This window comes from Schistocerca piceifrons, chromosome 4 (genome assembly GCF_021461385.2).
Source record: "Schistocerca piceifrons isolate TAMUIC-IGC-003096 chromosome 4, iqSchPice1.1, whole genome shotgun sequence".
Lineage (NCBI taxonomy): Eukaryota > Metazoa > Arthropoda > Insecta > Orthoptera > Acrididae > Schistocerca > Schistocerca piceifrons.
In genome coordinates this window covers 333349738-333377186 of record NC_060141.1, presented here as the reverse complement: position 1 = coordinate 333377186, position 27449 = coordinate 333349738, and the positions used below count along the sequence as shown (strand labels likewise).

Below are 27449 nucleotides of genomic sequence, written 5' to 3'. Positions count from 1 at the left end.
TCAATCTATTATCTACATTTAATACACAGCAAGATGCAACCTAACACGCTTCAAACACAAATTTATAGCGACACCTATTTTTCACTGCAAACTAAGAATTTCTTGCAGTAACTAACGAAATATCACAATAACTACGTTCATTAAAGAAACGATAGGTGGTTCGTCATGAAGCTGACGACTTAAGCTATAGGATGTGTGAGAATGAGAGTTTATTACCGAATACTTTCTTCAAAATTGTTTTAGATACCGCAGATCGACCAGCTACCTGTTCATGGTCAAACGACCCTATCAAGTTCCGCGCCGAGTAGGACTGGCACTATAGTGTGGTCGTCTTTTGACGTGCGGTACATACGCTGGTAACTACGCCTCCCTCCACTCGCTGCGGGCTGAACTGTCAAAAGTCGCAACTTGTTTTAAACACACTATAAACGCCCACGACACTATAAAAGGGTCGCTGTAGTTTCTTTCTTCAAAAGAATACAGGAATTTACCTACGCCATCCATCACATTAGGCTAATAGGAAGATATTACCTGATTGTTTTATTCCAGCAGCAAATTCGCGGTGTCATTTCTTTGCGAATGGGATGAATTCAATATCACGTGTGTGTTATTGCAACTAGTCTTGATGTGATGTTTTCTTAAATTTCCCACCAGACTGCAACGTTTCATATATTGTACAGTTCTACACGCTGTCCAGTCGAATTTGCGAATGTCAGAAACTCTTCACAAAGCAACTTTTCATACAATGTATGAAAAAATATGCCTTAATGTTGTCTCTGCGCAATGTACTGCAATGTCGTAGAGCTTTCTTTATGTAAGGCCCGTGATCTGTTACAAATGTCACTTTGCTCAATTCAAGAACACTCATGGTTAGTTCACTCCAGTCTTCAGAGTCTACAATGTCATATAAAGATTACACATTATGCAACAAGTGTCAAACCAACTATCGCACATCATAGCTCAGTTATTTCGATCAATCGCTTCTGCAACTTTACGCAAGATCTCACTTCTCAATTCCTTGGCTGTGTCCTGTATATGTAGAGGCACATTTCGTGGAGAGGGCAAAGTCTCTTGTGCACTCACTGTGTCACACATGGCACCAGTGCCAATTAGTTTGAAAGACAGTGAAACTGACAATTTTGTCATCTTTCATATTATCTATATATAGCATATTCCTTTATTTTTATTAAACATTATCCGATAGGGATTGCCAGTACATGAAGGACTTGTAGGCGTTTTATTTCTTCAGAATTACATTTGGCTGGACTGCCCATTTCCAGACAGACAACAGAGCAAAGAGAGCCAAAGGACTGCATTAACTTAACGCAGGTTGTAAAAGGATGTCCAGACAGCCGCAGAAGAGTCATTGGAACCCTGCACGAGATGACTTCCACTCCCATGTTCCTAAAGCCCTTTTCTGCAGTGAGGGCATCGTAAAGTATAATAAAGGAACCTGAAGGAGAGCAACAATAAACCTTGGGTGGAGAATGCAGAGTATGCTGATGAGCAATATACCGATGGACAGCATGCAGCCTCTGTGACAGCTACAGGCATTTATGGCTCTATGCTCTTTGCAGAACATGGCAGGCAAGGTGTGAGGAATGTATAAGTGTGAGGCTGCAAATTTCTCATCTCAAAAACACATGTAGCAGGCCCCTCATATATACAGGGTGAGTCACTAACTATTACCACCAGGAATAATTCCGAAAGTATGATAGTAGCTGAAAAGTTTGTGGGACAAATGTCGCATGGAACAACGGGGGCCATTATATGACATTGGTTTTTTGTTGCTAGATGTGATCGCGTCAGAGATATGAAGGTCAATTTTTTTTGTTTTTAATGGGATGCTATAGTTTGGTACTTATTTTCTGATAGCAGCTATCGAGTCGAATCCAATGATCTGTAACAGTAAGGTCTTTGAAGAACAGTAAGGTCTTTGAAGGTCAACAAAGGTCAAAAAGGTGGCATGAACATCCATTTACAGAAGGTGTTCGAAGTGATGACCACTGGTATCAATGCAGTGCTGCAATCTTCTTATCATGGATTGAGTGGTATTTCTTATCACTTCGGCACTTATCGAAGCACATGCTCTGATAATTCTCTCTCGTGTATCGTGCAAATAGCAATATCCATCTAACGTGCCAGTGACATGCAAACATCATTCGATGGTTTCGCAAAACAACACTAATAGGAACGGTAAGACTAGTATCGTCGAATCAAGCGAATGTGAATGATGTGTTCCTTCGAAGAACAAGTCAATATGCTTCTATTTATGGACAATACCAACGAAATTCAGTAAGAGCTAGAGACTTATATGCTGAAAGATATTCTCATTGTTATAACCCTACACGTCGTAGTTTAAAATATGTGTATGATAAATTGAGAACAATTGGAGCTTTAATGCATCGGAAACATATCGGGCAAAGGAAGGTTACTAACGTGGCAACGGAAAGGCAGAATTCCCATCTGCATAGTTCAGACTATTTTGTGCTGGAATGGAGTATCCAAATGGCATGTATAGTGAAGCAGCTCTTATTAAAGTCACTTGTGTAGTGGTGCACATAATGTTCGGTAATTGAAGTCAAGTTTGCGGTTGATCACAGTCTGGTGGTGGCCATTCAAGCGAGTAGACAGTTGATTACCTGTCATGCCCACATAGAATGCTGCACAGCAATCACAGCATAGCTAACATATAACATGGCTTCTTTCACACGTAGCCCTGCCTTTTGTAGGGATGGAAATGTCTATGACTGGACTGCAGCAGAAAGTGGTGGGTGGGTGTATGGCAGGTCTTGTACTTGGGTTGTCCACAAGGGGATGACCTATAGGATGCACAGTTGGGAGCGGAATTGGGATACTGCTGGACAAGAAGGGTATTGTTTAAGTTAAGTGGTCAGTAGAACACTACTTTCTATGAGTGGGCTGACTATGTGGATAAGATTTGGGTGGCAATTGATGCCCTTGTGAAGGATGTGGCTGAGCCTTTTGTGGCCAGGATGATACTGTGTGATCAGAGAAGTGCTGGTCAGTGGCTGGCTAACAGGTTTACTGGCATCAAAGGAGGAGATGGTACTGGTGCCTTCTTTGTGGATGAGTTGGATATGATAGTGTCAGTCAATAAAGGCTGTGGTAGGGTAATCAGCATATTTTGGCAACTCCTGCTTTCCAGTGCAAATGCTGCATCCACAACTGGTGAGCTGTAAGGAAGAAGCATTTAGGCATGGTAAGGGTGACAGCTCTCAAAGTGGAGGTACTATTGATGGTTGGAGCACTTGATGTGGACAGACATATTTATGGAGCAATCTGAGAGGTGGAGAGCAACATCTAGGAAGGTGGCCTAATGAGCTGATAAGGACAAGGTGAAGTGGATTTCAGAGTAAATGTTGAGGTTATGTACAAGAAAGCACATGTTGTCCTTGCCATGAGTCCAGATCATCAAAATGTCATCAATGAGTCTGAACTGGACAAGCAGTTTTAAGTGCTGACTGGATATAAATGATTTCTTGCAGATGGGCCATAAATAAGTTGGCACAGGATGGTGCCATGTGAGTATACATGGCAGTACCATGCAGTTGTTTATAGATTTGGCCTTCAAAAGTGAAAGAGTTGTGGGTCAGGATGTGGTAGGCCAGGAGGATTTGGAAAGAGGTGATGGGTTTGGTATCAGGTTGATGCATGGAAATTTAGCATGGGGGCTGTTGCTGTACAAGAATGTTGCATCCACATCAACCAACAAGCACTCTGGTGGAAGTGGGGTGGGAGCTGTGGTGAAGGAAGTTACCAATGTCTTTGTTATAGGATGCAAGGTTATGATCAAGAGTTTGGAGGTGTTGATGAACAAAGGCAGAGGTTTGTTCTGTGTGAGCATTATAACACATTGGGACAACCAGTATGGAGATTTGTGGTAGTGGGTTTGTGGAGTTTGGGTAGTGGCTAAAAGGTATGAGACTGGCAAGTTGCTGGTGTGAGAAGGGAGATGGACCTAGGTGTCAGATTTTGGGGTGCACCTAAGGCCTCGAGGAGCTGTTGGAGGTCATAATGGGACAGTATCATAATTGCAGAGGTGTCTGTAAGTTGGCAGAGAGCCTCAGCCAGACAGTCACTATGATTCATGATCAGTGTGGTGGATCCTTTGTCTGCAGGAAGGATGATAAGATCTGGATTGGTTTTCAGGTTACAGATGGCTGTGTGTTCCATAGGAGCGATTTGGGAGAGAAGGGCAACACCAGGTTAGGAGTGGGGAACTCCTGAAAGGTTCCCAGTGGATGACTGGGTGAAAAGGAAAGAGGATCATGATGGTAGGAATGCTGGAACTGTTTTATCCAAGGTTCTATATGGGTTTGATTGGTTGCTATCTGTGGGGTGTGTTGTGAAGAAATGATTTCTGTGTGCAGACGAAGTAAAGGTAAGAAGGTCCTTTACAACTACAGCATGGTTGAATTTTAGTTTTGGCCAAAGGGTGATGCCTTTAAAAATTACTTTGACTTCTGCAGAGATCAGAGTTTTGGCAGAAAGGTTGACAACAGTGTTACAGGATGGATGTTGAAGATCAGTGTGTTCCATAGAGGGTGGAGGAAGTTCATGATGAAGCGGATGGTGGAGAAAATCAAGAAGTTGTGGCCAGAGAGAAAAGGATTTTGCAAAAGGAGCATAGGCAGTTAAGCATGCTTAGCATTCAATAAATATTGCAAATAAATAAATTAAAAAAAATAAATAAATACAAAAATTGAAATTCTTTTAAACATTTGAAAATTTTTAAAAAATTCTAAATTTTAATTTGTCTAGTTCTTAATTGTAGCTTGTACTCTAAATCAGTTGAATGATACAAGTTACACCAACATGAATGTAATTTTTCCTCCTTGTTACACTGTGCCCCAGTATGTTTCGAAGTCATACTGTGTCTGCGAGCTTTAAATGATTGTTAAGCGATCCTTGAAGAGACGTTCACAAAAAGAATGAGATCTTCACAGATCTTGTTTAAAATTTAACAAAATAACTTCTTTGTTACACTATGCTCAACTTTCCACTGATTGAATACACAGTGTAATCAGATATTAATATTTGCACTTCCACATTAATGGACTTATTTGTGAAAAATACATAGAGGGAGTTGCTGAGAAAAGTCTCAGTACTGAAATAGTTTGTATAAAATCACTTTATGTAAAAAAATAATTCATGTTACATTTATAAACAATATTCGATGTATGCGAATGAATACATTACATATTTACAACAAATTCAAAATGAGCATTACACTTTCATTTGTAACACACACACACACACACACACACACACACACACACACACACAAACAGCAACCATACTTGTCAAGCACTCATAAATATAAATTAATATATGACACAGTCACATTAAGAATACTGTTTTCTCTACACAGGTAAAAATATTTTGGTATGTTTGGCCACATTTGTACTTTTTCAAAGTTCAGTGGTTTCCAGCTTCTTCATTATGAGGGGATTACCAAGTTTACTCATATGGTGATATATATTCTGATGGTAAGTACTGTTGGTGTTCAGATTATTCTGCTCTTTATCAATAGCTGTTTCACTCACAATGTTTGGATTCCTGAAATAAATGAAGCCCTGTTTTACTTTACAAGAGTGAGATATTTTACAATGACAATTAATGCTATATTTATTCTAATACTGACTTTTGAAGACTACAAGTTTATCAACAGCAATTGCAAAATTGGGATTATTAGCATCCTAAAATACTATTTTGAATAAATAAATTCAGGTATAGGAGAAAATTTAATAAACTGCAACAAGATAAGAAGAAAGAGAAAAAGAGAGAGAGAGAGAGAGAGAGAGAGAGAGAGAGAGAGAGAGAGAGAGGGAGGGAGGGAGAGAAATTTGCTCACACAGTCAAGCTCCAATAATTATCTGTAATCTGATACAAAAATTATACTGAGCTGTCTGACAGGACAGAGGCAAATATCACAAAATGCATGTGTGGTAAATACTTTGTAGTTGGCAGTGCTTCTTTCTATTTTGGCAATGATTTGTTAATGTGAGTACCAGGCTGCACCATAAGAGTCCACATTAAGCTTAAGGTTTCCTTGTAGTTGGTGGGTAAGTTAGTTCAGATGTCAGAGAAAGGCAAACCACCCACCTCCAATAGGAGATAAGGTGATGTTGTGGGCACCACTGATGTCACAGCCAGCAGCTGGTGTATATAACAGCATACCAGCAGCCCACTGGCAGTCATACACGTGACAGTGGCCAAGGAATGCTTGGCCGAAAGTTTATGTAATTTTTATTGCTTGATGTGGCTGGAAACTTGAGATCCTTTTATTCAGTATCACCGCTACAATTCTCTACATTTTTACATCCCGTTCAGTTTGTTTCAATCAAACAGTGAGTAGTGTGTTATGGAAGACAATCTTCTGTGCCAGAACATAAACTGCTACCCTGCAACAGTGTATTTTCCTAATCCTTTGGTAAGACCACATTTGTTCTTCTGTGGTTATGCCACATGTTACGGGATGTTTAATGAAAAATGGGACACCCTGTATGTATTTCGTTGGGACAATGGGACACTGAAGTTAAATAAGGGATGATCCCATAAAATATGGAATGTATGGTCATCCTATAGTGAGATTTTTTTGGATTTGCAGATTTTGTGCAATTATTTCTTGAGTAAGTTAAGTATTGCTGTGAGATGCCATGCTGACTCAAGAAACTCATGTTAAATTGATCTTTGAAGATTATTTGACAAGGACCCCATCCAGATAATCAGTTATCAATCAACAGTGGACCAGATGAGAGTTTGGTAGATTATTTACTTAACTGACAAAATTTTCATTGTGTACATGAAACAAATGAAAAACTTTCAAGTAATCCTTTATATTTTAAATGATTCAACTATGGGTTCTTGGCATGGTACATTGTTTTAGATAAACAAATCACTTTTCTCCAGGCAAATGCTGGGATGGTTCCTTTGAAAAGCCAATGAACAGTTTCATTCCCCATGCTTTTCCAATTTGAGCTTGTTCTTTGTCCCTCATGACTTTGCTGGAGGCATAATTTTAAACTCTAATCTTCCTTCTTTCCTCTACAATAAGTTCATAAAATTATTCATTCATTATTCATGTGCTTTGTGACACTTTGGTATGAAATGAGTTCCTGCCCATATAACAAAGGAAAAATTACAACATATGGAATACTTACAAGACTTTTCTAGACTTGACTGTGTGGGATGGTTAAACAATGGAAAATTTTAGAAATACTGCTCAAGATAGAAGCTGTAAGTACTATGATGAACTGCTACACACAGAATTGTATACCACTCTCAACTGTTTTCATACTACAATAATTTTAAATTTTATTCACAACTTACCCAGCCTTAAGATTGACATAATGATTTTGGTCATCAACAAAAGTTTTGCTGTCCTCTTCATTTTGTTCTAATCCATCACTGACAACTGCATTCTCATCAAGAGAGTCTCTTTCTGATGTATGGCTGGAAACAAGCAATATACGATATCTTTAAAAATCAGTTGGTAAATTACTCATATGACATTTGCTATACAACAGGTCTTGAGTGTGTTATATTAGTAGCACTAGTCCATGGTATGACTGTACATTGGAATTAAGATGAGATATTGTATTACAGTGTCCTTTCACTGTGCTTCTGATGATGGTTTAAGTAGAAAAGAGTAAAGCTGAATAAAATGTCACATTAAACACCTTTCACTGTCTAAATAGTTATTTTATTGAGCTACCAGTTTCAGTGATATATTATACCATCTTCAGGCCCTCTGACCAGCGTGTAGGAGGATTCCCACCTATGTTCCACTCAAAATAGGGGCCAGCATTCAGTGCCTGATATTCATAGATTTTTGAGGCAGTGATGGCGTAATATATCGCCGAATGGTAGTCCAATAAAATAACAATTTAGACGAGTGAAAGGTGTTTGATTTGGCACTCTGTACTGAACAGCTGATGAGTCATAACCATCTGTGAAAAAATGGACATACAGATACTTAAAACTGTATAGTTTTTAAAATAAACATAATAATGATCAAAATTAAACATTAGTGATGTTCTTACCTCAGTGAGTCTTCCTCTTTGTACCATTCATTTTCATAGGCTTGCATCCAGATTGGATTTGAACCTTCAACACTGTGCTTGTTGGTGTTGGGCACTCTTCCACCAATCTGATTTAAATCTGACGTGTTAGAGCCTGCAAATGATAACATTAATAAAATTATGATTTCTGTTTGATGTTGGGAGGAGCAAGATCTCATACATAATGCATACAAAGACTGCATCGTTCAACAGAATGTTGGGGCATTATGTATGCATGCACAATCTGTCAGATGAGAACATGAGTTAAGCAGATAACTTTTGGCAATACATATCATACAGCTTGCACTGCTGGTTGCATTTCTTGTAGATAATGTCATGAGTGAAGGTGCTGAAATGCATAATCCATTCCATCTTACACATTTTTAATTGGAAAAATGTCTGTTGATGTTACTGACCAGAACATTTGAAACTATTGCAGAATGTGTACAAATGGGGGACTGCATCAGTTTTCTGATTGGTTCAGTGTGGCCCACAACAATTTCCTCTCCTGTGTTGATCTCTTCATCTTAGAGTAGCACTTAGCCCCAATATCACCAACTATCTGTTGTATATGTTCCACTTTCTGTGTCATTACAGTTCTTCCCTTTTGTGGCTAATTCTGATGTCATGTCTCAACATATGATCTGTCAACCTGACCCTTCTCCTAGCTATGTGTTCTCCACATATTCCTTTCCTTACTGATTGTACTTAGGACCTTATCATTTATTATTACTTAACTTTCAACATCTTTGTGAAACGTCAGAGACACTGTTATAAATATTGCTACGATGAAGTGTTCCCGTTAAAAATAATTAAAGTCAGTGAGAAGACAAACACATGGGTAACACAAGGGATTAAAAAACCAGCAATCACCCTTAGAAACCTAAGTAAACAAGCTAAAATAAATACAACAATAAAACCATACTACAGGAAATATAGAAAGGTCTATAGGAAAGTTTAACAGGCAGCAAAAAGACTAAGTAATGATTCATACACTAACAAGGTAAGCAATAAATCAAACTCAATTTGGAAGGTTATAAACAATAGCATAGGAAAATGTAAAATCAAGACCCATAATTTCAAAATTAAAAGTGAGGATAAAGTGATGGAAGATGTTCAGCAGATAGCCAATATATTTAATGAACATTATGTGAACATAGCACTGAACCTAATTAAAAGTCTGTTAAATTCAAACAACAAAAACATAAAAGTACCAACTTGTGAAAGGATAATGTTTCTGTGCCCAGTAACAGAATGTGAAGTTAAAAATGCTATTAATAAACTAAAAAATAAAATGTCTTGTGGTATTGGTGGAATTCCAGACAAGGTAATCAAACATAGTTCTACCAATATAGATACTCAACCAACTGACATTATTAATATTTTTTTCAGGACAGGGGTGTTCCCATCAAAACTAAAACTCTCCATAATAAAGCCACTTCACAAAAAGGATAGTACAGCTGACATAAATAATTATATGGCAGTGTCATTATTGTCAGGTTTCTCTAAAGTAATTGAAAGAGTAATGTATGAAAGGCTAGCTGACTTCCTGAATAAAAATAAAATACTGACTAATGCTCAAAATGGGTTTAGAAAGAACAGACCCATAGAAACGGCAGTCTTCCAATTCATGAAAATGGTCCTAAATTCTTTGGACAAGAACGAATTAAGCTGATGGATATTCTTAGATTTATCTAAAGCATTTGATCTAATCAGCCATGACTTATTGCTTAAGAAACTAGAATTTTATGGGGGTCTGGGGACTTGCCTTCAAATGGTTTAAGTCTTATCTCTCTGATAGACAACAGAAAGTACAAATATGTCATGAAGGCAAAGAGTATCTTTCAGATTTAAAAAAAAAAAACTAGCTATGGAGTGCCCCAGGGTTCCGTGTTAGGCCCTTTGTTGCCAAACCATCTGACAGTTGCAGAAATGGTGATGTTCGTTGATGACACTAGCATTTTTATAAAAGGATACACCAAGGATAATCTACAGCTCAGTGTCTCTAGGACAATAAATGAGACAGGAAAATGGTTTAGCGATAATGATTTGATCATAAATAAGAATAAAATGGTATTGATGAATTTCAGTAATATTAAAAGTGATAGAAGAAGAGTAAAAGCTGAGTTAGGAAACTACGTTATTGCACAAGCTCCATACATAAAATTCGTATGTATATGGGTGGATGAGCACTTGAGATGGGAAAAGCATCTAGAAGTTTTGAATGAAAAACTAAGTAAATGCTGCTATGCGCTAAGAATGCTTTGGGAATGTCGCAACACTGAATCATTACTGTGTGCCTATTATGCTTATATGAACAGTTTGCTTAGATATGGTGTGATCTTCTGGGGAAATACAGGTATGGCAAAACAAGATTTCAACCTTCAAAAATGGGCTATTAGAATAATGAAAGGGGTTCCCTGTAGAGTGTCATGCAGGGTAATATTTAAAGAATTTAAAATAATGACTCTTCCTAGCTTATACATCTATGAATGTGTCTGCTTTCTGAAAACTCACCATGAATTTTCAACTTTAAATAACCAGGTCCATACCATGAAACAAGGAACAGAGATGATTTTCACAGAGACACCCACAAAGGAGCGCTCTACCAAAAAAGTGTATACTACCAGCCCAAAATACTTTTTAGTGCATTGCCTTCTACAGTAAAGAAAATTAAAGAATTTCATAAATTCAAGGTAGATCTTGAACAATTTTTACTAACACATAGTTTTTATAACACTGAAGAATATCTGGATATGGAATAGTAATATTATTTATATATACTGATATGAAATTCACACTTACAAAAACTGGTGTTTGCGCATTTCAAGGATACATGTTGTAGAATGTGTGTGATAGTGACCTACTATGTTATGCAGATCAAATTGCACATGACATACGTGATTTCAATGGAAGTAGTGTATTATTGCGAAGTTCAAACAATGCTACAAAATTGGAAGATGTAAGATAACGAAATTTCAAACAAAGCATCAGCTTGATGATGCACAGCAAACTGTGGAATCACCCAGAAAATTTGCAAATGAGATAAACAGATTTATCCCACTGTTCAGTAAGGAATTTTTTTTCAACTCCAAAAAGTTGGGATTTTAAGAGGAAATGCATATGAAAGAAACCCTAGAAATCGGAGGTACCAAAAGAGTTAAATCAAGAACAAATGTCTTAACACATTTTTATACAATTATTCTGAATGTTAATCTGGATGGTAAATTGGCTGGAAAGTTATTTATTGTGCTGCAAGAAGCTCGAGGTGCTCTCCCTCTATGATTCTTTATCCTTTACATGATTTTGCAAGGACAGTAGGGAACATTAATGTGACAGCAAGCAACAGTGGGAAAATGGACATAAGAGAACTGTAATGACCACTGCTTTTGGTCAATAGCTGGCTTTTGCTCGATTTCTGGTCTGCATATAAAAATCATAGTCCTTTATAGCAAACTATCCCTCCTGAAAAGGGTTTGACATTGCAATTCATACCACCTGGAACCACTGGGCAAATTCAGTTCTGGATGTTTGTGTTTTCCTTGCCTATAAAACATATTATCACACCTTAAAGGATAGCCAGTTTTATGATAACCTCCATGATAGACTGTTTCACATTCAGTTACGTGCCATAACATTCCATCAGTTCTTATAACTCCATTACAACAATATGATTCAATATGCATTCTTTAGGAGTGGATACTTAGCTGAATGTCCTGCATTGTTTGTAACACCCAACGAGTTTGCCTTTGGTCTTGATGGTGTGAATCTCTGTGATCATTGTGGCATGCCATTTTTCATTTGGTTTTCGTGGTGCAAGTTAATAGTTTTGAATTGAACATTTCTTGAATGTCAACGACATCCAATTTATGAAGTATAATATATACAGACAACATTCCATTAGAACTACTGATAGCCTAGGGAGAGCAGCCCTGACAAAACTCTACTATCTGATGAGCAAGATGTATGAGACAGGCGAAATACCCTCAGACTTCAAGTAGAATATAATAATTCCAATCCCAAGAAAGCAAGTGCTGACAGGTTCTAAAATTACCGAACTATCAGTTTAATAAGTCTTGGCTGCAAAATACTAACTCGAATTCTTTACAGACGAATAAAAAAACTGGTAGAAGCCAATCCTGGGGAAGACCAGTTTGGATTCCGAAGAAATATTGGAACACGTGAGGCAATACTGACACTACAACTTATCTTAGAAGATAGATTAAGGAAAGGCTAACCTATGTTTATAGCATTTGTAGACTTAGAGAAAGCTTTTGACAATGCTGACTGGAGTACTCTCTTTCAAATCCTGAAGGTGGAAGGGGTCCAATATAGGGAGCAAAAGGCTATGTACAATTTTTACAGTGGTTATAAGAGTCGAGGGGCATGAGAGGGAAGCAGCGGTTGAGAAGGGAGTGACATGGGGTTGTAGCCTATCTCCAATGTTATTCAATCTGTATATTGAGCAAGCGGTAAAGGAAACAAAAGAAAAATTTGGAGTAGGAATTAAAATCCATGGAGAAGAAATAAAAACTTTGAGATTCGCTGATGACATCGTAATTCTGTCAGAGACAGCAAATGGTCTGGAAGAGCAGTTGAACGGAATGGACAGTGTCTTGAAAGGAGGATATAAGATGAACATCTACAAAAGCAAAATGAGGATGATGGAATGTAGTTGAATTAAATCAGGTGATGCTGAGGAATTAGATTAGGAAATGAGACACTTAAAGTATTAGACGAGTTTTGCTATTTGGGGAGCAAAATAACTGTTGATGGGTGAAGTAGAGAGGATATAAAATGTAGACTGGCAGTGGCAAGGACAGTGTTTCGAAAGAAGAGAAATTTCTTAACATTGATTATAGATTTAAGTGTCAGGAAGTCTTCCATGAAATTATTTGTATAGAGTGTAGCCATGTGTGGAAGTGAAACATGGATGATAAATAGTTTGGACAAGAAGAGAACAAAAGCTTTCAAAATGTGGTGGTACAGAAGAATGCGGAAGATTAGATGGGTAGATCACGTAACTAATGAGGTGGTACTGAATAGAATTGGGAAGAAGAGGAATTTGTGGCACTACTTGACTAGAAGATGGGATCGGTTGGTGGGACACATTCTGAGGCATCAAGGGATCACCAATTTAGTATTGGAAGGAAACGTGGAGGGTAAAAATCGTAGAGGGAAACCAAGAGATGAATACAGTAAGCAAATTCAGAGGGATGTAGGTTACAGCAGTTATTCGGAGATGAAGAGGCTTGAACAGGATAGAGTAGCATGGAGAGCTGCATCAAACCAGTCTCTGGACTGAAGACAACGACAAAAATATATACAGCCCGTAAAAGGCTGATCTCTACATCTTCTGGACACTTACTTTCTGTCGCCCTCCTGATGCGCATGGTGAGTCACTGGCAGCCAATATTTTTCCTGTCATAACTGTTAACACAACACCTTCAAATGACCATTATGAAAGATTGAACTTGTAAGTGATTCACCAAATAACTAAGATATATTTAATAGGAATCATCATTTCATTTTTTCTTAATTTGTGAAATTGTTTGTCAATAACATATCGGTATTAGAATGAAATATATTTTTCAAAAATTTTCATACAATATATTATGACTGAAAATTCCTAATTAGTGTAAGTAAACCAATTATGACGTGGCTGACCAACAACCAAAAAGCAAAGTATCTCAGATAACATTTTCAGATGTGGTAGTTCCTTCATTGACACCAAAAAGATAGGAGAGGGATGCAGAATGAGATTTTCACTCGGCAGCGGAGTGTGCGCTGATATGAAACTTGCTGGCAGATTAAAACCGTGTGCCTGACCGAGACTCGAACTCAGGACTTTTGCCTTTCGTAGAGCACTTGCCCGCGAAAGGCAAAGGTCCCGAGTTCGAGTCTCGGTCCGGCACACAGTTTTAATCTGCCAGCAAGTTTCAGGAGAGGGATGAATTAAAAAGAGTTAAGAGTAGATGGAAAAGGCAAAACTCACTTATAATCACAGATTAAAACACACACAAGGTACACTGCACCAGTCACTTTCCACCACCCTGGTCCAACTTTCAGTTCTTCTGTACATTTTTTACCCTCGAATTCTGAAAACTCTCACACACAGCCCCACTTTTACCATACAAACCACTTTCCTTTTCCTGACGGAACAACTGTGGTAACCTGCAGTTACCAAATAAATCACACTGGCAGCCAACCATCCATAACTGTTCAGCTGGAGGTGCGTGCCAGCTCATCACATGTTATTCAATCAGTGCATGGGGACATGCAGCAACTGAGGTTAACCAGCAGAAGATGGTACTTTAAGGCAGTGGTGACAGCAGTGCACCAAGAGCAGCATGCAGAGCCAATGCCCCACACCACCATGCAGAAATTTCATGTTGTTCTATTTAAATGAAGAGCAGAGTGCTTCTGTCTCAGTCTGTAATGGTTTACGCTCTTGTCAACTGCACTCCACTTGCAGATCATTGTATGTCAAGCAGCTATGTGTAATGACGGTGTACTGATAGTGTTTATGGTTTTGGCATTAAAGTGTTTGTAGTTTTAGGCCATTCTCTATTGTGTGTTACCACACATGTAGCAATGAGGAAGGTCTCCTCAATGTCCTTTATTTCAGGAGTGCTAGTTCTGCAAGTTTTGCTGGAGAGCTGTGGAGTCTGGAAGGTAGGAGATGAAGTGCTGCCAAAAATAAAGCTGCGCAGATGGGTTATGAGTTGCGCTTGGGTGGTTCAGTCTGTACAGCACTTGCTTCCGAAAGGCAAAGGTCTCGAGTTTAAGTCTGGCACACAGATTTAATCTGACAGGTAGTTTCATATGGTGCACAATCTTCTGCAGACTGAAAATCTAATTTGACAGTAAGGTTCCTTCTTCACATGTTTATGCAAAAACTTAGCAGTATTGACAGTCATGCCCTAGGAGGTCTTTCTGCAGAGTTTATTGCAGCAGCAATTGGAAAACTAGTTATGCTTACAAATGTAGCAACAGAAACACAAGGCCATGTAGAACAGGGCATTGATGGGTCTATTAATGAGGCCTCAAACTTAGCCGGCCTACCCACTTCTATTCCCCGCCGACAACAAACCTGCTGAAGACTGAGAATAATATAAAAAAATATCTATGGCAACCTTTCAAAGCCTTCAAGGTAACAGACACTGACTTCATTCTAAAGCTCTTTTTTGTCATGCATATCCCTGCGAATGTATCACTTGTTGGGGAAGTTAGCCCCCTTTCAGGACCCTATGTCTCTGACATTTGGCAAAATGTATTGTTTTCTGAATTCCTATTGCCGTAAACATACTCATGTGACTTCTGCAAGAGTGGAGTTTTATCAGTGTGGAAAACAGCTCCATCAATCCTATTGCATTTTAGCTGCTGAATTGTAGGGGTTAAGTCTTTAGTGTTGTATTGTTACTGCTAAATCTCAGATATCTTATTCTGATACTATGGTTACAGATTCTACCATACGAGAAGCCCAAAATATGGAAGATCACCATAAGGCATTGTAATTTGAAGACCCCTCTTTAGGAAAATTACTCAAGATAGCGCAAGTATTTGAAATCTCTTGCACTGCCGCAAGCCATCAATTAGATTCTTGGGCAGTAGTGCACCATGTCCAGCCTCTGCTTTCCACACAAACACAGCAGTAACAAATTTCTCACAAGCCCTTGCCCTCTTCCGTGGCTCGTTTTAATCAACATGACTGACCAATCTGCCTGCATTGTTGGGTGTTGTGCTGTCTGTGTCATACGAAAGATGTCGTTGCCTCTGTGGGCTCAGCCAGATTCCACTGAGCCTCTGACATCATCGCCTGTGGACATTAATATTGTTAGTCATGCTTGTGAAGCTACTGCAAGTGTTTCCAACAAACTGTTCACCAATATCTGTATGATCAGGATGCCCTATCCTCCAAGCGGTCCTTATGCCTTGCCGTAGAATTCTAATACTTATATCCTTTTTGGTTTCCTCCACTGTCAGCTACTTTATGCTGTTTTCTCAGTTACAATAAAGAGCTAATTCATATTCTCAGCCAACTTACTGCAGAAACAAGTTACAGGGCAGTGCTTTGGCCAGTGACACATCTGGTAGTGGACAGTGCATTTACAAAAATTTTTTTGGATTGGGCACTTTCCAGGGTTTTGGATTTATGGTCTCTTATTCCATTCATTTCATGCTGGATCTTTTGCCTTATAAAGAGTTGGATGATTTTATTAGAGCACTTCACTCTTGGATCTATATCAAAAGCGTATTTTTTCTGTGCCAACCCTGTACCGCTCGCACCTTATGCTCAAGTGAAGGAAGAATTAGACAAACGGATAGCTTTAGGCGTCATGCAATCCATTTCATCCAGTCAGTGGGCTACACTGTTAGTCCTTTAAGCTGATAGTTAATTCACAGTCCTTGATTGGTACATATCCTGTTCCTTGCCCAGATAAATTTATGATGAAGCCTGTGGGTGGACAGTGTTTTTTAAAACTAGGCTTGCTGGAAGCATGTTTACAGCTGCTAACTGGTGAAGAATCATGTCAGCTTCTTGTTGTTAATATACTGTATGATCTCTACAGGTACAAGTGATTGGTTTTTGGTGTTGCAAGCATACTGTCCATTTTTCAACGTTATCTGGAGCAACTTACCAACGAATTTCTGGTTGTATCAGTTTCCTAGACACCATTGCAAATACCTGTCCCACACAAAGGATCACCTTTGCAACCTTCATTTTTTGTTTCAGACATTGCATGATGCAGGACTGAAGTGTGATTTGGGAAAGTCACATTTCTTCCAACCCTCTGTAGAACACTAGGGACATTTTATTTCTTGTCAGGGGACTCACAGATTGTGACTGCAACAGATGCATCATTCATAAGATGTGTGAGCCATGTTCTCAGAACAATGTGCAGATGGTTCAGAACAGGCCATTGCATCTACATCAAAGACACTTACTGATGCACAGAAGAATTACTCTCAAATAGAGGTGGAGCCTCTCACTATTATTTATGCTCTCAAGAAGTTTTATGTGCCTCTCTAAGGTGTTAAGATTCATTTGTTGACTGATCACAAACTGTTGGTGTCTCTCTTTAGCCCCATGGCACACTCGCCAGACAAGACAGTCCACAGACTTCAAAGGTGAGCCGTTTCCCTTAGCAGATATAATTATGACATTCATTTCTGCCCTGTGACTCAGCGTGCAAACACAGATGCTCTTTAACATTTCCCAATAGGACCTCTCCCTGGCTTCGATCAAGTTGGAGTAATTTGTTTTTATTTCAACAAGCAAGCTCAATCAACAGTGGATAGATTCCCTATTACCACTTCTTGCACTGCTCAGGCTGTCACCAGTGACCATGTTCTCCTTCAAGTGTGACAGTATGTTCAGCAAGGGTGGCCTGACCAATCTTCAGCTTGTGCATCAGATCCCACCTGCAACCACAATATTTTCTGTTAAGGATAGCATTATTGTGCTGTCCACCAAAAACTGTTCCATATGTGGTCATTCCAGCATCTCTCCAGTGTTACACACTTCACCTTTCCCATCAGGATCATTGGGGCTGCTGGCTTGGCGCCATGTCTACTGGCCCAGAATTGAGCATGAGATTGAACATTTAATCACTGTTTCTTCGAAATGTGCAGGTCATCAGCCCGCTCCCTGACCATGTTATTCAACATGGCCTGAACCCATACAGCCTTAGGAGCACATCCATGTCAACTTTGTTGGCCTCTCCTTGGATGCTTATGGGTTGCTGGTCAAAGACACTTGCTCCTGCTTTCCATTTGTTGTCAACTGCTACTCCACCATGGAAAAGGCAACAGTGCAACTCTCACTCAGATATTCTTCATCAAAGGCCTGCCCCACAATGGTAACTGGCAATGATCCACAATTCATCTATTGGACTTTTCCAAGATTTTTGTGCACACTACATTCGTGCATTCCTGTTCTACCCTCAGTTAGTGAGGTGGCGGAAGCCCATGTCTGCATTTTTAAAATGAGTATGAAGAAGCATATTGGTGGTGCCCCATGGACAGGGCTCTAACATGCTTTCTTGGTTTATTTAGGTCCACACCCTTCAGTGAGAAGAGCCTAGCAGAGTTACTGCATGGTCACCAGTCTTGCATGGTGCCAAATCTACTGCTGCCCACGCCAATGTTTGCTATGGTCCCTCTGATGATATGTTACACGACTGGTATTCCAGTCAGATGTCACATGTTTGGACACCATGACATTGGATTCTGGCAATCATCCACAGCCAGTGCAGTTGGTACATCTTCATTTTGCAGGCAGAAGACCAGCTAATGATCCACCAGTGCAATCACCCTCCTGTGGTCTCCCTTCCTCACCTTCACCCTCAACAGCCCTTCTGCTGATTCTGCCCCTATATGATATTAGTCATTGATCACCCTCCTCCATTCTTGTTTCAAGCTTTTTGCAAATTCATTAGAGCCAGGATGTGGCGAGCCACACACAGCTGCCTTAGGTGTGATGGGAGAGCAAGTGCCGCTTTTGCCGGAGCTTCCAGATGCCTCCATGGATTCAGTTTCACCGTTAATGCCTGCCAGCTAGGGTCTTGGCCATGTGCATCCACCTACAGCAGTGCCATAACTGTTCAGGTCACTTTTGATCCTATTCTCCAGTGTAGGCTGGTAGGAAGGTATTTGTGGCACAGAGGGCAACCTCCAGCAATGCTACAGAAGACATGGACATCATCTTCCTGAGCATTGACTGCTGTCATATGCTATGGGAGAGGTATATTGGAGTGGCACCAGTTTAACAGGTGATCCAACAAAAGAAGAGGAAAAAATGGTAATCTGCAGTTACCACCACAATTACACCAGCACCCCACTGCCCTTCAAAGTTCAGCTGCACAGAAGGTGCTGGCCCATCATGTATTGTTCAATAAGCCCATGCTGGTGCGTGGTGACTGAACTCGGATGCCAGGAGGTGGCACTTTCATACAGCACTGACAGCTGTGCATCAAGATTGACACAAGCAGCTGCTGCCCAGGGACACTATGCGAAAACATTACATGTCATTCTACTGGCTTCTGTCCCATTCTGTAATGGTGTATTCTCTTGTTAAGTTCACTCTGCTTGCTAATCATTGTATGTCAAACAGGTACTGACCCATCTTTGTAAAAGGACAATGTAGCGAACATGTTTGTGGTTTCAGCATTAAGCATACATAGTTATTGTATTTTTATTGACATTCTGAATTGTGTATGTTACTGCAACAACTACTAATTCTGAAAGATTGAGATTCATTACCCATATTGTTGATATTACACCTACTGTTCTTGTTACAATTTATGCAGGTGCTAAGCAGGTGCTAATCTTTACCTTTTAAATTTCTGTACACTAACCTTACATTATCATTCTTAAAAAAACTGATAATCATTTAACTTACCAAATGCTGATACAGTGGCAGCTTTTATTTGTCTTTGGTAGCGTGCTCTTTGTGACAAACATATGGAAATAACCAAAATGAGTAAAATTCCCAAGAAGATTGTGGTTACCATTAGCCACATTAAGAGGAGATCCTCTGAATCACTTTTTAGTAGCTGTGTCTCTGCTGGTTGAGTGTCTAACACATTGAAATCCTGTAATTTGATGGGTTTCATGTAAATTGTGTGGAAATATTTAAATCGTTAAATTTAAATATTATCTTAATAACAAAAGTTAAATGGCAACATTTATTAATGACAAGAGCAAAGCAAGAACAACATTGCCTCCAAAAAGCAGGTGCCCAAATAATGAAACAGCAGCACTGTGTGAACTGCCCAGATTTTTGGACTTTCAGCCACAGTCAACCAGTTGAGAAAGGAACAGTTATTTTTCGCAGTTCAACTGTGATGAATGTGTTATGCTAGATGACACTGATTACACAATATGTAGTAGAAATTGTTATTATTATAATTATTAATATACATTTTGTTTAATTTATATTATACAGTAAGATATGAATGGAAAGACTGGGAAGTACTGTGTAACTCAAACTGCAGCAATAATAAGTAAAGATTAATTAGCAGTATTTGACCCTTCATGTTTTGCACCATGAAGTTGTGATCTGCTCAACATGGGTGAACGAGTGATTGATTTTATCATTCCAACAACATGTTCCCTGGCTACAATCCAAGCAAAACTTCCTCAGTCTATCATGAGGCGCTCTGGCCAGTGAGCTAGAATATGATGAAGACGTTGATTAGGTCAAGGAATGGATTAGTAATCAATATGTGTTAGTTATTGTAGAGTTGTTTATGATACACTGATGATTAAATACTGTAAATGACAAGATGATATTAATGAAGGACATTAATTTAACTTTATTCATACTTAAAATGGTTGCAAATGATCATATGAATCAATAAACAGTATAACTGCAGTTAACTTTTCAAAGAAAATGATGGTGATGTAGTGATGTGAAGCTGACAACCCCATTATTGCAAGTCACATCAAGAAATTGGAAAGAAACTGTGCTCAGAAATAGCTGTTTTGAAGAAACATGAGTAATAAATGTGTTGGAAATAGGGATATGGACAAAGTAGAATATTGAATACATGATCAGTATGTAGAGTAACACAGTTTTTGTTGTAGACGATTACACGAGACATTTGCACATGAACAGTGCACAGTGCTTACTAAACAGTCAGAAAGAGTCCACAAAGTTGCCCTTCCTTGTCAGTGACATTGTTGCAATTGATAGTTGCTACAGAGCCCCTTCCAGGCAATGTGGAGTGCAGGGGAGGAAATGAAGGAGTGGTGCCGACATCAATGAGATGATGCGGTGGCCGGTCGACATCAGGCGTTGTGTGAGACACATTTGCCTGACCAGCTGCATTGTGGTTGGCCCAGAAGGGGGCTGCAGCTGGACCATTTCTCACAGGTGTGAATGTCTTATAACCAACCGTGTCATTGCTGGGATAGAAACCAGGTATGGCTGGACTGTTTCTCGTAGGCGATGGGACGAAGATCCATGTGACTAGTCATGCTATGACTGGCACTTTCATAAGACATGACTGGACCATTTTTCATAGTCACAGTGGGCATTGTGGGATTGCTGAACAACTAGTATATCAGTGGTTGACATGCAAAATGTCCAATGTGTCACACGGGACACCAGTGGTGCAACTGAAAAGAGAGAGAGAGAGAGAGAGAGAGAGAGAGAGAGAGAGAGATAGAGAGAGAGAGAGAGAGATGGAGGGAGGGAGGCCGGGATGTCAGTGGTGAGGATGTTGGCATGTGGAGACCCCAAAAGCGACTCTGACCCACTCATAGTTATGATGTATGTTGATAGGATGATGCGACTGATGTGAGTTGCTAATTTATTAGGCCATGTGAACATCGACGGGCGTGGCCTGTGCGGTGACTGTCCATCATGAGGCCGAGAAGAGACAGGAATATTGGGTATGAATACATTTTGGATTGTGGTTGAAGTCTGTGTAGGCGGAGATGCAATCACTGAGTCCGGCATTATTGTGCTGAACTTGTGTTGGGAGGTGCTGAAGTTGTTGGTGACAATTGGAAGGGAATAGTGCAACAGATAGTGGTCACATCGGCATCATGTTATGTTTGATTCCTCTGATGAGTCCTGAATGTGGCAACATTGTTGCCCTGTGGTATGTGTGCAGTAATCAACAAGGCACACATAATCAGTAGAGTTAGTGATGTTGTGTGAAGATTGGCAGTGGATGGTGAGCGAGCTGCATTCTGGTGAGTCATGCAGTAGAGACTTGGTGACAGTGTGCTGTCTTGCTCAAGGGACATTTCTGAAGATGCCAGCAACAGAGGAGCCCAGGTGGCAAGAAGAGACACAGTGTCTGTCGTGGGTGTTTTGCTGCATGTCCGGGAACAGTGACAGTACAGATGCTGGATGGAGTGGGGAATGGGCATGGTCCGATGTTGGGTAGGCATGAACGGTTGGTGGGACTGCGGTCATGCATGCACTGCACACTTGTCATCGTGATGACTGTGTGCTGAGACCATGAGCTGCTCGCACACTGTGGTAGGGGAAATCGATGTGTCATTATTATGTTGCAGGAACAACATGATCTCTGTACAAAGTGCAATCAATGATGCATGGCAGTCGGCATAATGTTGATGAATCACCAAGAACTTGTCAGGTGAGGAGGCACACTGCTTGAGTGTGTCAATGGATGTACAGATGTCTTCCCACTGTTTGTATTGAATGGTGAATGTACCTGGTAGGGGCAGAGTCACCAGGGCAAAAGATTCTGGGATGCAGCATTCCACATTGCAGCAGAGGAGATCGGTGTAATGTGCAAGCAAAGAGAGGTAGAAATGGTGTAAAAAGCCCATTGCTACATCTGGTTTCACAATGTCCTTACAAGAGAATGTCCATGTGAAGTGGTGAGACGACACTTGCAGAATGCGGGTCATGGATCCATGATTGTGATCAATGAGCTGGCAGCTTCGTGCAGTTTGCAGGTTCATCCACTGTCAGCATACCATCAAGCGATGTCAGAGCTGATATCTGCCAGGAAATGGTTTGTTGGAAGTGGGACAGGCGAAGGTGGAAACCTCACAGAAAACTTGTGAGAATATTACATTCATGTGTGCAATCGGAGGTGTGAAATCTGTTAGCAGTCATTGTCAGTGGAGTGGGAGAAGATTCACTGCTGTTGGAATGTTGAGGTGTCTAGGATGGTCTTCTCTAATACATAAACTTGTTGTGAGCACTACTGAGTAGTCACAAGCTGGTGACAGGCGCTCGCGTACAGGTTAGAGCATGGAGTGTGGTCCCATCGTGCGAAGTTGTTTGTTTTGATGGGTTGCAGGTTACTGCCTAGCAGCAGAAGGGGTATACACTGTACGGTGCATATATGTGCATGATGCAAAATATGTTGTCCGTGGAAAACAAACACAAATCTATGCAACCAGAATGTTGCGGTCTAAATGGTGCAAGGCATTTCTGGAAGTAGGGTAGGACGAAGAGGTTCCACAGTAGATCATTTGTTGCTGTCAGTTATTCAGGAGGACTAGTGTTGTAAGTTGAATCACAGAACTGAAGAACTTCACTTGCTCATCTGGTTTCTAAAGATGGTGGAAAAGATGGCTGAGAAGCACTGCGCAGCGCAGAATGGAAACCATAGGTATGGCGTGCAAATTTCTGTGGTTGGTGGTTATGTGCGGGTTGCATTGTCATAACTGTATTGTCATGAATTTTACTTTATACATGGACATCAGGAATCGTTTGGGTCACCAATGGGGGAAATCTGGATATGGATGGATGTAGAATATTGAATCCATGATCCATACAACCTTTTTATTGAAGACAAGTACACGAGACAGCCACAACAAGTGTAAAGAGGAAACATTAAGTAGTTTAGAAAATAATTAACTCAACCAACACTCATATAAACTAGAGCTCTCCAACTTTGGATCTCATTTCTGCCAGTTCATTTGCATACAAGCCCTTTCCTTCTCTTTGCGGCATGTTCCCTCTACATAATCTATAAAGACTTGAAGCACCTTTTCCCATCTTTGAACTCCTCCTTTCAACATTTTTGTCCGAAGAATTTTGTGCATTTTCTTCAATTTCAGTCTGCAGTTCATAACCAGTAACTTATGGTTGGGCTACAATTTGCTTTTCTCCGCTCCCGAAATTTTCCAGGCCTCAACCTATGATAACCTACTGTCACCATACCTACCACCCAAGAGCTTTCACCCCCTTCTCCTATCACATCCTTCCTTTTTACATGCCTCACCCTCTTTATATGCTGCCCTCTGGTAGTGTACCTGCCTGTTCTTTCCCCTTTCCACCTCCTCCCCTTTTCTGCTCCTTTCCTTTTCCACTTCCCATTCTTTTATTTTATTTTATTTTTTTCATCCCCATGCCCCATCTCCTAATGCTGCACCTGGTAATCTCTAGTTCCTGTATGCCCCACCAGACAGCACTCTTCTGTCACACCACCCATACCCTGCTATCCCTCCCTCTTCCCCACCCCACTCCAGATTTCAATTCATCCATTGGGATATTTATAGTTAACATTTTAACTTTTTATTTGAAATTTATCTATGTTACTTCCTTACTTCATTGTCTGTAACATAAATAATAAATGATTTCCATTATACCTGGGTTTTACTTTCAGATATTTTACATTCAAATGTCCATTTGTACCAAAAATAACCATTTCAGTCATAACTGATTACCACTTTCAGTACATATGATTTCAATTTAAACTTATCATTACAAATCAACATATAACAAAATTAAAGGAATTTAGCCACATAGTGCTTTCAGCTTAATTGAGGAAGCACTAAGTTACCTGTAGAATCTGATTTATAATTGTAACAATATTATGAGAAGGAAAGTTGCTACTCACCTTATGGCAGGAGATGCTGAGTCGCAGATAGGCACAACAAAAAGATTTTCACACTTAAAGCTTTCAGCCAATGGCCTTTGTCAACAACAACACACACACACACACACACACACACACATACACACACACACACACACATTCATGCAAATGCAACTCACACACACGAATGCAGTCTCAGGCCACTGATTGTGTTTTTTCGAGACATTTACAAAAGATTTTTTCTTATATCAGTGATTCATAATATAATATACCATTTTCATCTATGAAATAATTATTTTGCATTCCAGTTGTGGATACAGGGTTCATAATTTGTTAGTCTCTCCTGCATGCCTCACCAAATGTACAGGGTGATTATAATTAAAATTAAACTTTCAAAACACTGTAGAAATATCACCACTGGTCAGAATGACATCAAATTGCAAAGGGATATTATCAGAGAAGGGGGAAAACATATGGCAGAAGAAAAAAAATAGTGTGAAAAGTGGTCAATAGATGGTGCTATATGTGTCAGATTACATAAATGAAAACACCTGTCATGCACATGACCCACTGAAGTTGGTATAAACATGTTGGATACATGGCTTTTCCTCCTTTCATGTCTGCAACATTCGCTGTGACTGTCTCAATGAAGAGCCGCACTCTGCTTGTAAAGCTGTATTACAAGAATAATGAATGTGCACACATCGCTCTGCAGAAGTTCCACACGCTGAAGGGTTGAAAAAAAAAAGGCGTTGGTCTGATGACTGCCATCGGTCTGGAGAAAATGATTCAGAAATGTGAAAAGACAGGTTCTTTTGGTGTGCAGCCTGATAGAGGGAGGAAACGAACTGATGTGATGTCAGTGGAAGCAGTGACCACAGCAATGCAGGAGGAGATGAGTGGTAGTGTGCAAATGTGTAGTGTATGGACAATTGCCCGAACATTGGACAAACTGGTGACCATGGTACATAAAATCCTACGAAACATCCTTCTTTGCTATCCATTCAAAATTACCCATGTGTGTGAGTTGCTTCCTGTTGACCTGCCAGCAAGAGAGACCTTTACTTTAGAATTTCTTGCTTGCATGAAAGTGGGCAATGATTGGTCATGGAAGACTTTGTGGACAGACGAAGCCCATTTCCATCTGACAGGATATCTCAATACACAGAACTGTCGAATATGGGCAATGGAAAATCTACACACAAATTAACCAGTACCACTTCATCGTGAAAAGGTCACTGTGTGGTGCGGATTTACGGCATCATATATCATAGGGCCCTATTTTTTTCAAAGAGAGAGGTGCTTGTGGTCCTGTTATCTGTACCATCACTGGTAAGCGCTATGAGTGTCTTTTGTGCAACCACGTCATTCCAGCTCTCTAACAGTGTGGATGTATGAATGGGATCATTTTTATGCAAAATGGCACACCTCTGCACACTGCAAATCCAGTTAAGCAGCTGCTGAAGCGCCATTTCAGAAATGCTAGAATTATCAGCTTCCATTTCCCTACAGCCTGGCTGTCCTGATCACTTGATCTTAATCTGTGTGACTTCTGGCTGTGGGGCTATCTGAAAGATGTTGTGTTCAGTGTTTTGATTGCAAACTTAGCTGCAATGAAGTCATGAATTGCACAAAACACTCTGAATGTGACCCTGGAAGCATTTTGATCAGTTGTGGAACATGCTGTTTCTCAATTTCAGTTTTTTTCAGAAAACAGCAGACAACATATTGAACATGTTTTGAGCAAGTCACATGGAAAATAATAATCTGATTTGATTTTGACTAATGCTTTTTATGTGGTTTTTGGCCTCAGGACAATTAAAAACTGATGTGACTGATGCTTTCTATGCGGTTTTTGGCCTCAGGACAATTAAAACTAATGTGATTAATGCTTTTTATGTGACTTTTGGCCTCAGGGCAATTAAAAACCAATGTGAGTGATTCTTTTTATGCAGTTTTTGGCCTCAGGATAATTAAAAACTGATTTTTTTCCATCTGATATGATATGACCTTGCCATGGTGGATGAGCTTACGTAACTAACAGTATCACACCTGCACACCCATGCACACTGAGTAGTGCAGTTCGTTTATGACCACTATTAAATTATGATGTTTACAGTGCCATCTATTGCTACATATTGTAACTATTTATTTTTCTTCTGCCAAATGTTTTCTCCCTTCTCTGATAATATTCCGTTGCAATTTGATGTCATTCTGCAGCGGTTTGAGAGTTTAACTTTAGTTATAATCACCCTGTATTTTGCTGTCACCCCACTTATAACATTTTGCAGATGTCCATTATTTTAATAACACTAATAATAGCAATAGCAATACCAATAATAATAATAATAATAATAATAACAATATAGTAAAAATGATAGTAATAACAATAAAATGCTGGGTGGTTATAATTAAACTGAGTGCTGCATTGTGGGCTGCATACATCACAGGATGCTCAAACATCATAGGTATGTTTATTAATTGTTGCACTCATGGAGTATGCTGAAAAAAGAAAAGTTCAATTTTCTGCCCCCTGCCACCAGGTGGAAATATGGCAATTTAAGCAGTCAGAATGTGAAATGTTTCCTGTTTCAATGACAGTATGCTGTTTGTCACTTGTCATTGTGTGTTGATCTCTTTTGCGAAGTGACTTTTGGTGTAAAGGGTTAAGAAGGTTAAGTTTTCCATACAAAACATATCAGCAATTGAGGAGAAAGACTGTGCATTTCTGGTAATACCTATGGTAATAATCGCATCACCTCTAGGCAATTTCAAGATTTGTGGCCTTCAAGATCCCCTGACCTAAATCTATGAGACTTTTTGTTTTATCAAAATTGTAGCAATAGCAGTGCTGCACTACAGAAACATTGCCAACAGAAACATCTGCAAAGAGGTCTATTGTCAATAAATGGGTCAAGGAATGTCAAATAATTTGAAGGAATAGATGCAGCAGGGAGAGGGAGCAGCCCATTCCCATGGCAGCTGTTTATGAAGTTACTGTAACTATAACTGACTGTGCAGCACATGCCTCAAATTCTGCAGC

General features: G+C 39.7%; 1 protein-coding gene and 1 long non-coding RNA gene across 2 annotated transcripts in view; one reads left to right on the top strand and one right to left on the bottom strand.

The window, feature by feature from the left end:
* Positions 1–5193: 5193 nt before the first annotated feature.
* LOC124794990 (cadherin-23) overlaps positions 5194–27449 on the bottom strand; it is a 479297-nt gene continuing 457041 nt past the window's right edge. Inside the window, exons 31-34 of the mRNA XM_047258737.1 lie at positions 19492–19684; positions 8070–8202; positions 7357–7479; positions 5194–5583 (exon numbers count right to left, since the gene is read on the bottom strand). Of these exons, the coding sequence (XP_047114693.1) occupies positions 5436–5583; positions 7357–7479; positions 8070–8202; positions 19492–19684 (597 nt within the window). The 3' untranslated portion in view covers positions 5194–5435. The remainder of the gene's footprint in view (positions 5584–7356; positions 7480–8069; positions 8203–19491; positions 19685–27449) is intronic.
* Positions 5406–27449, top strand: part of LOC124794991 — a 28554-nt gene continuing 6510 nt past the window's right edge. Inside the window, exon 1 of the long non-coding RNA XR_007016634.1 lies at positions 5406–5513. This is a non-coding gene — a long non-coding RNA (uncharacterized LOC124794991). The remainder of the gene's footprint in view (positions 5514–27449) is intronic.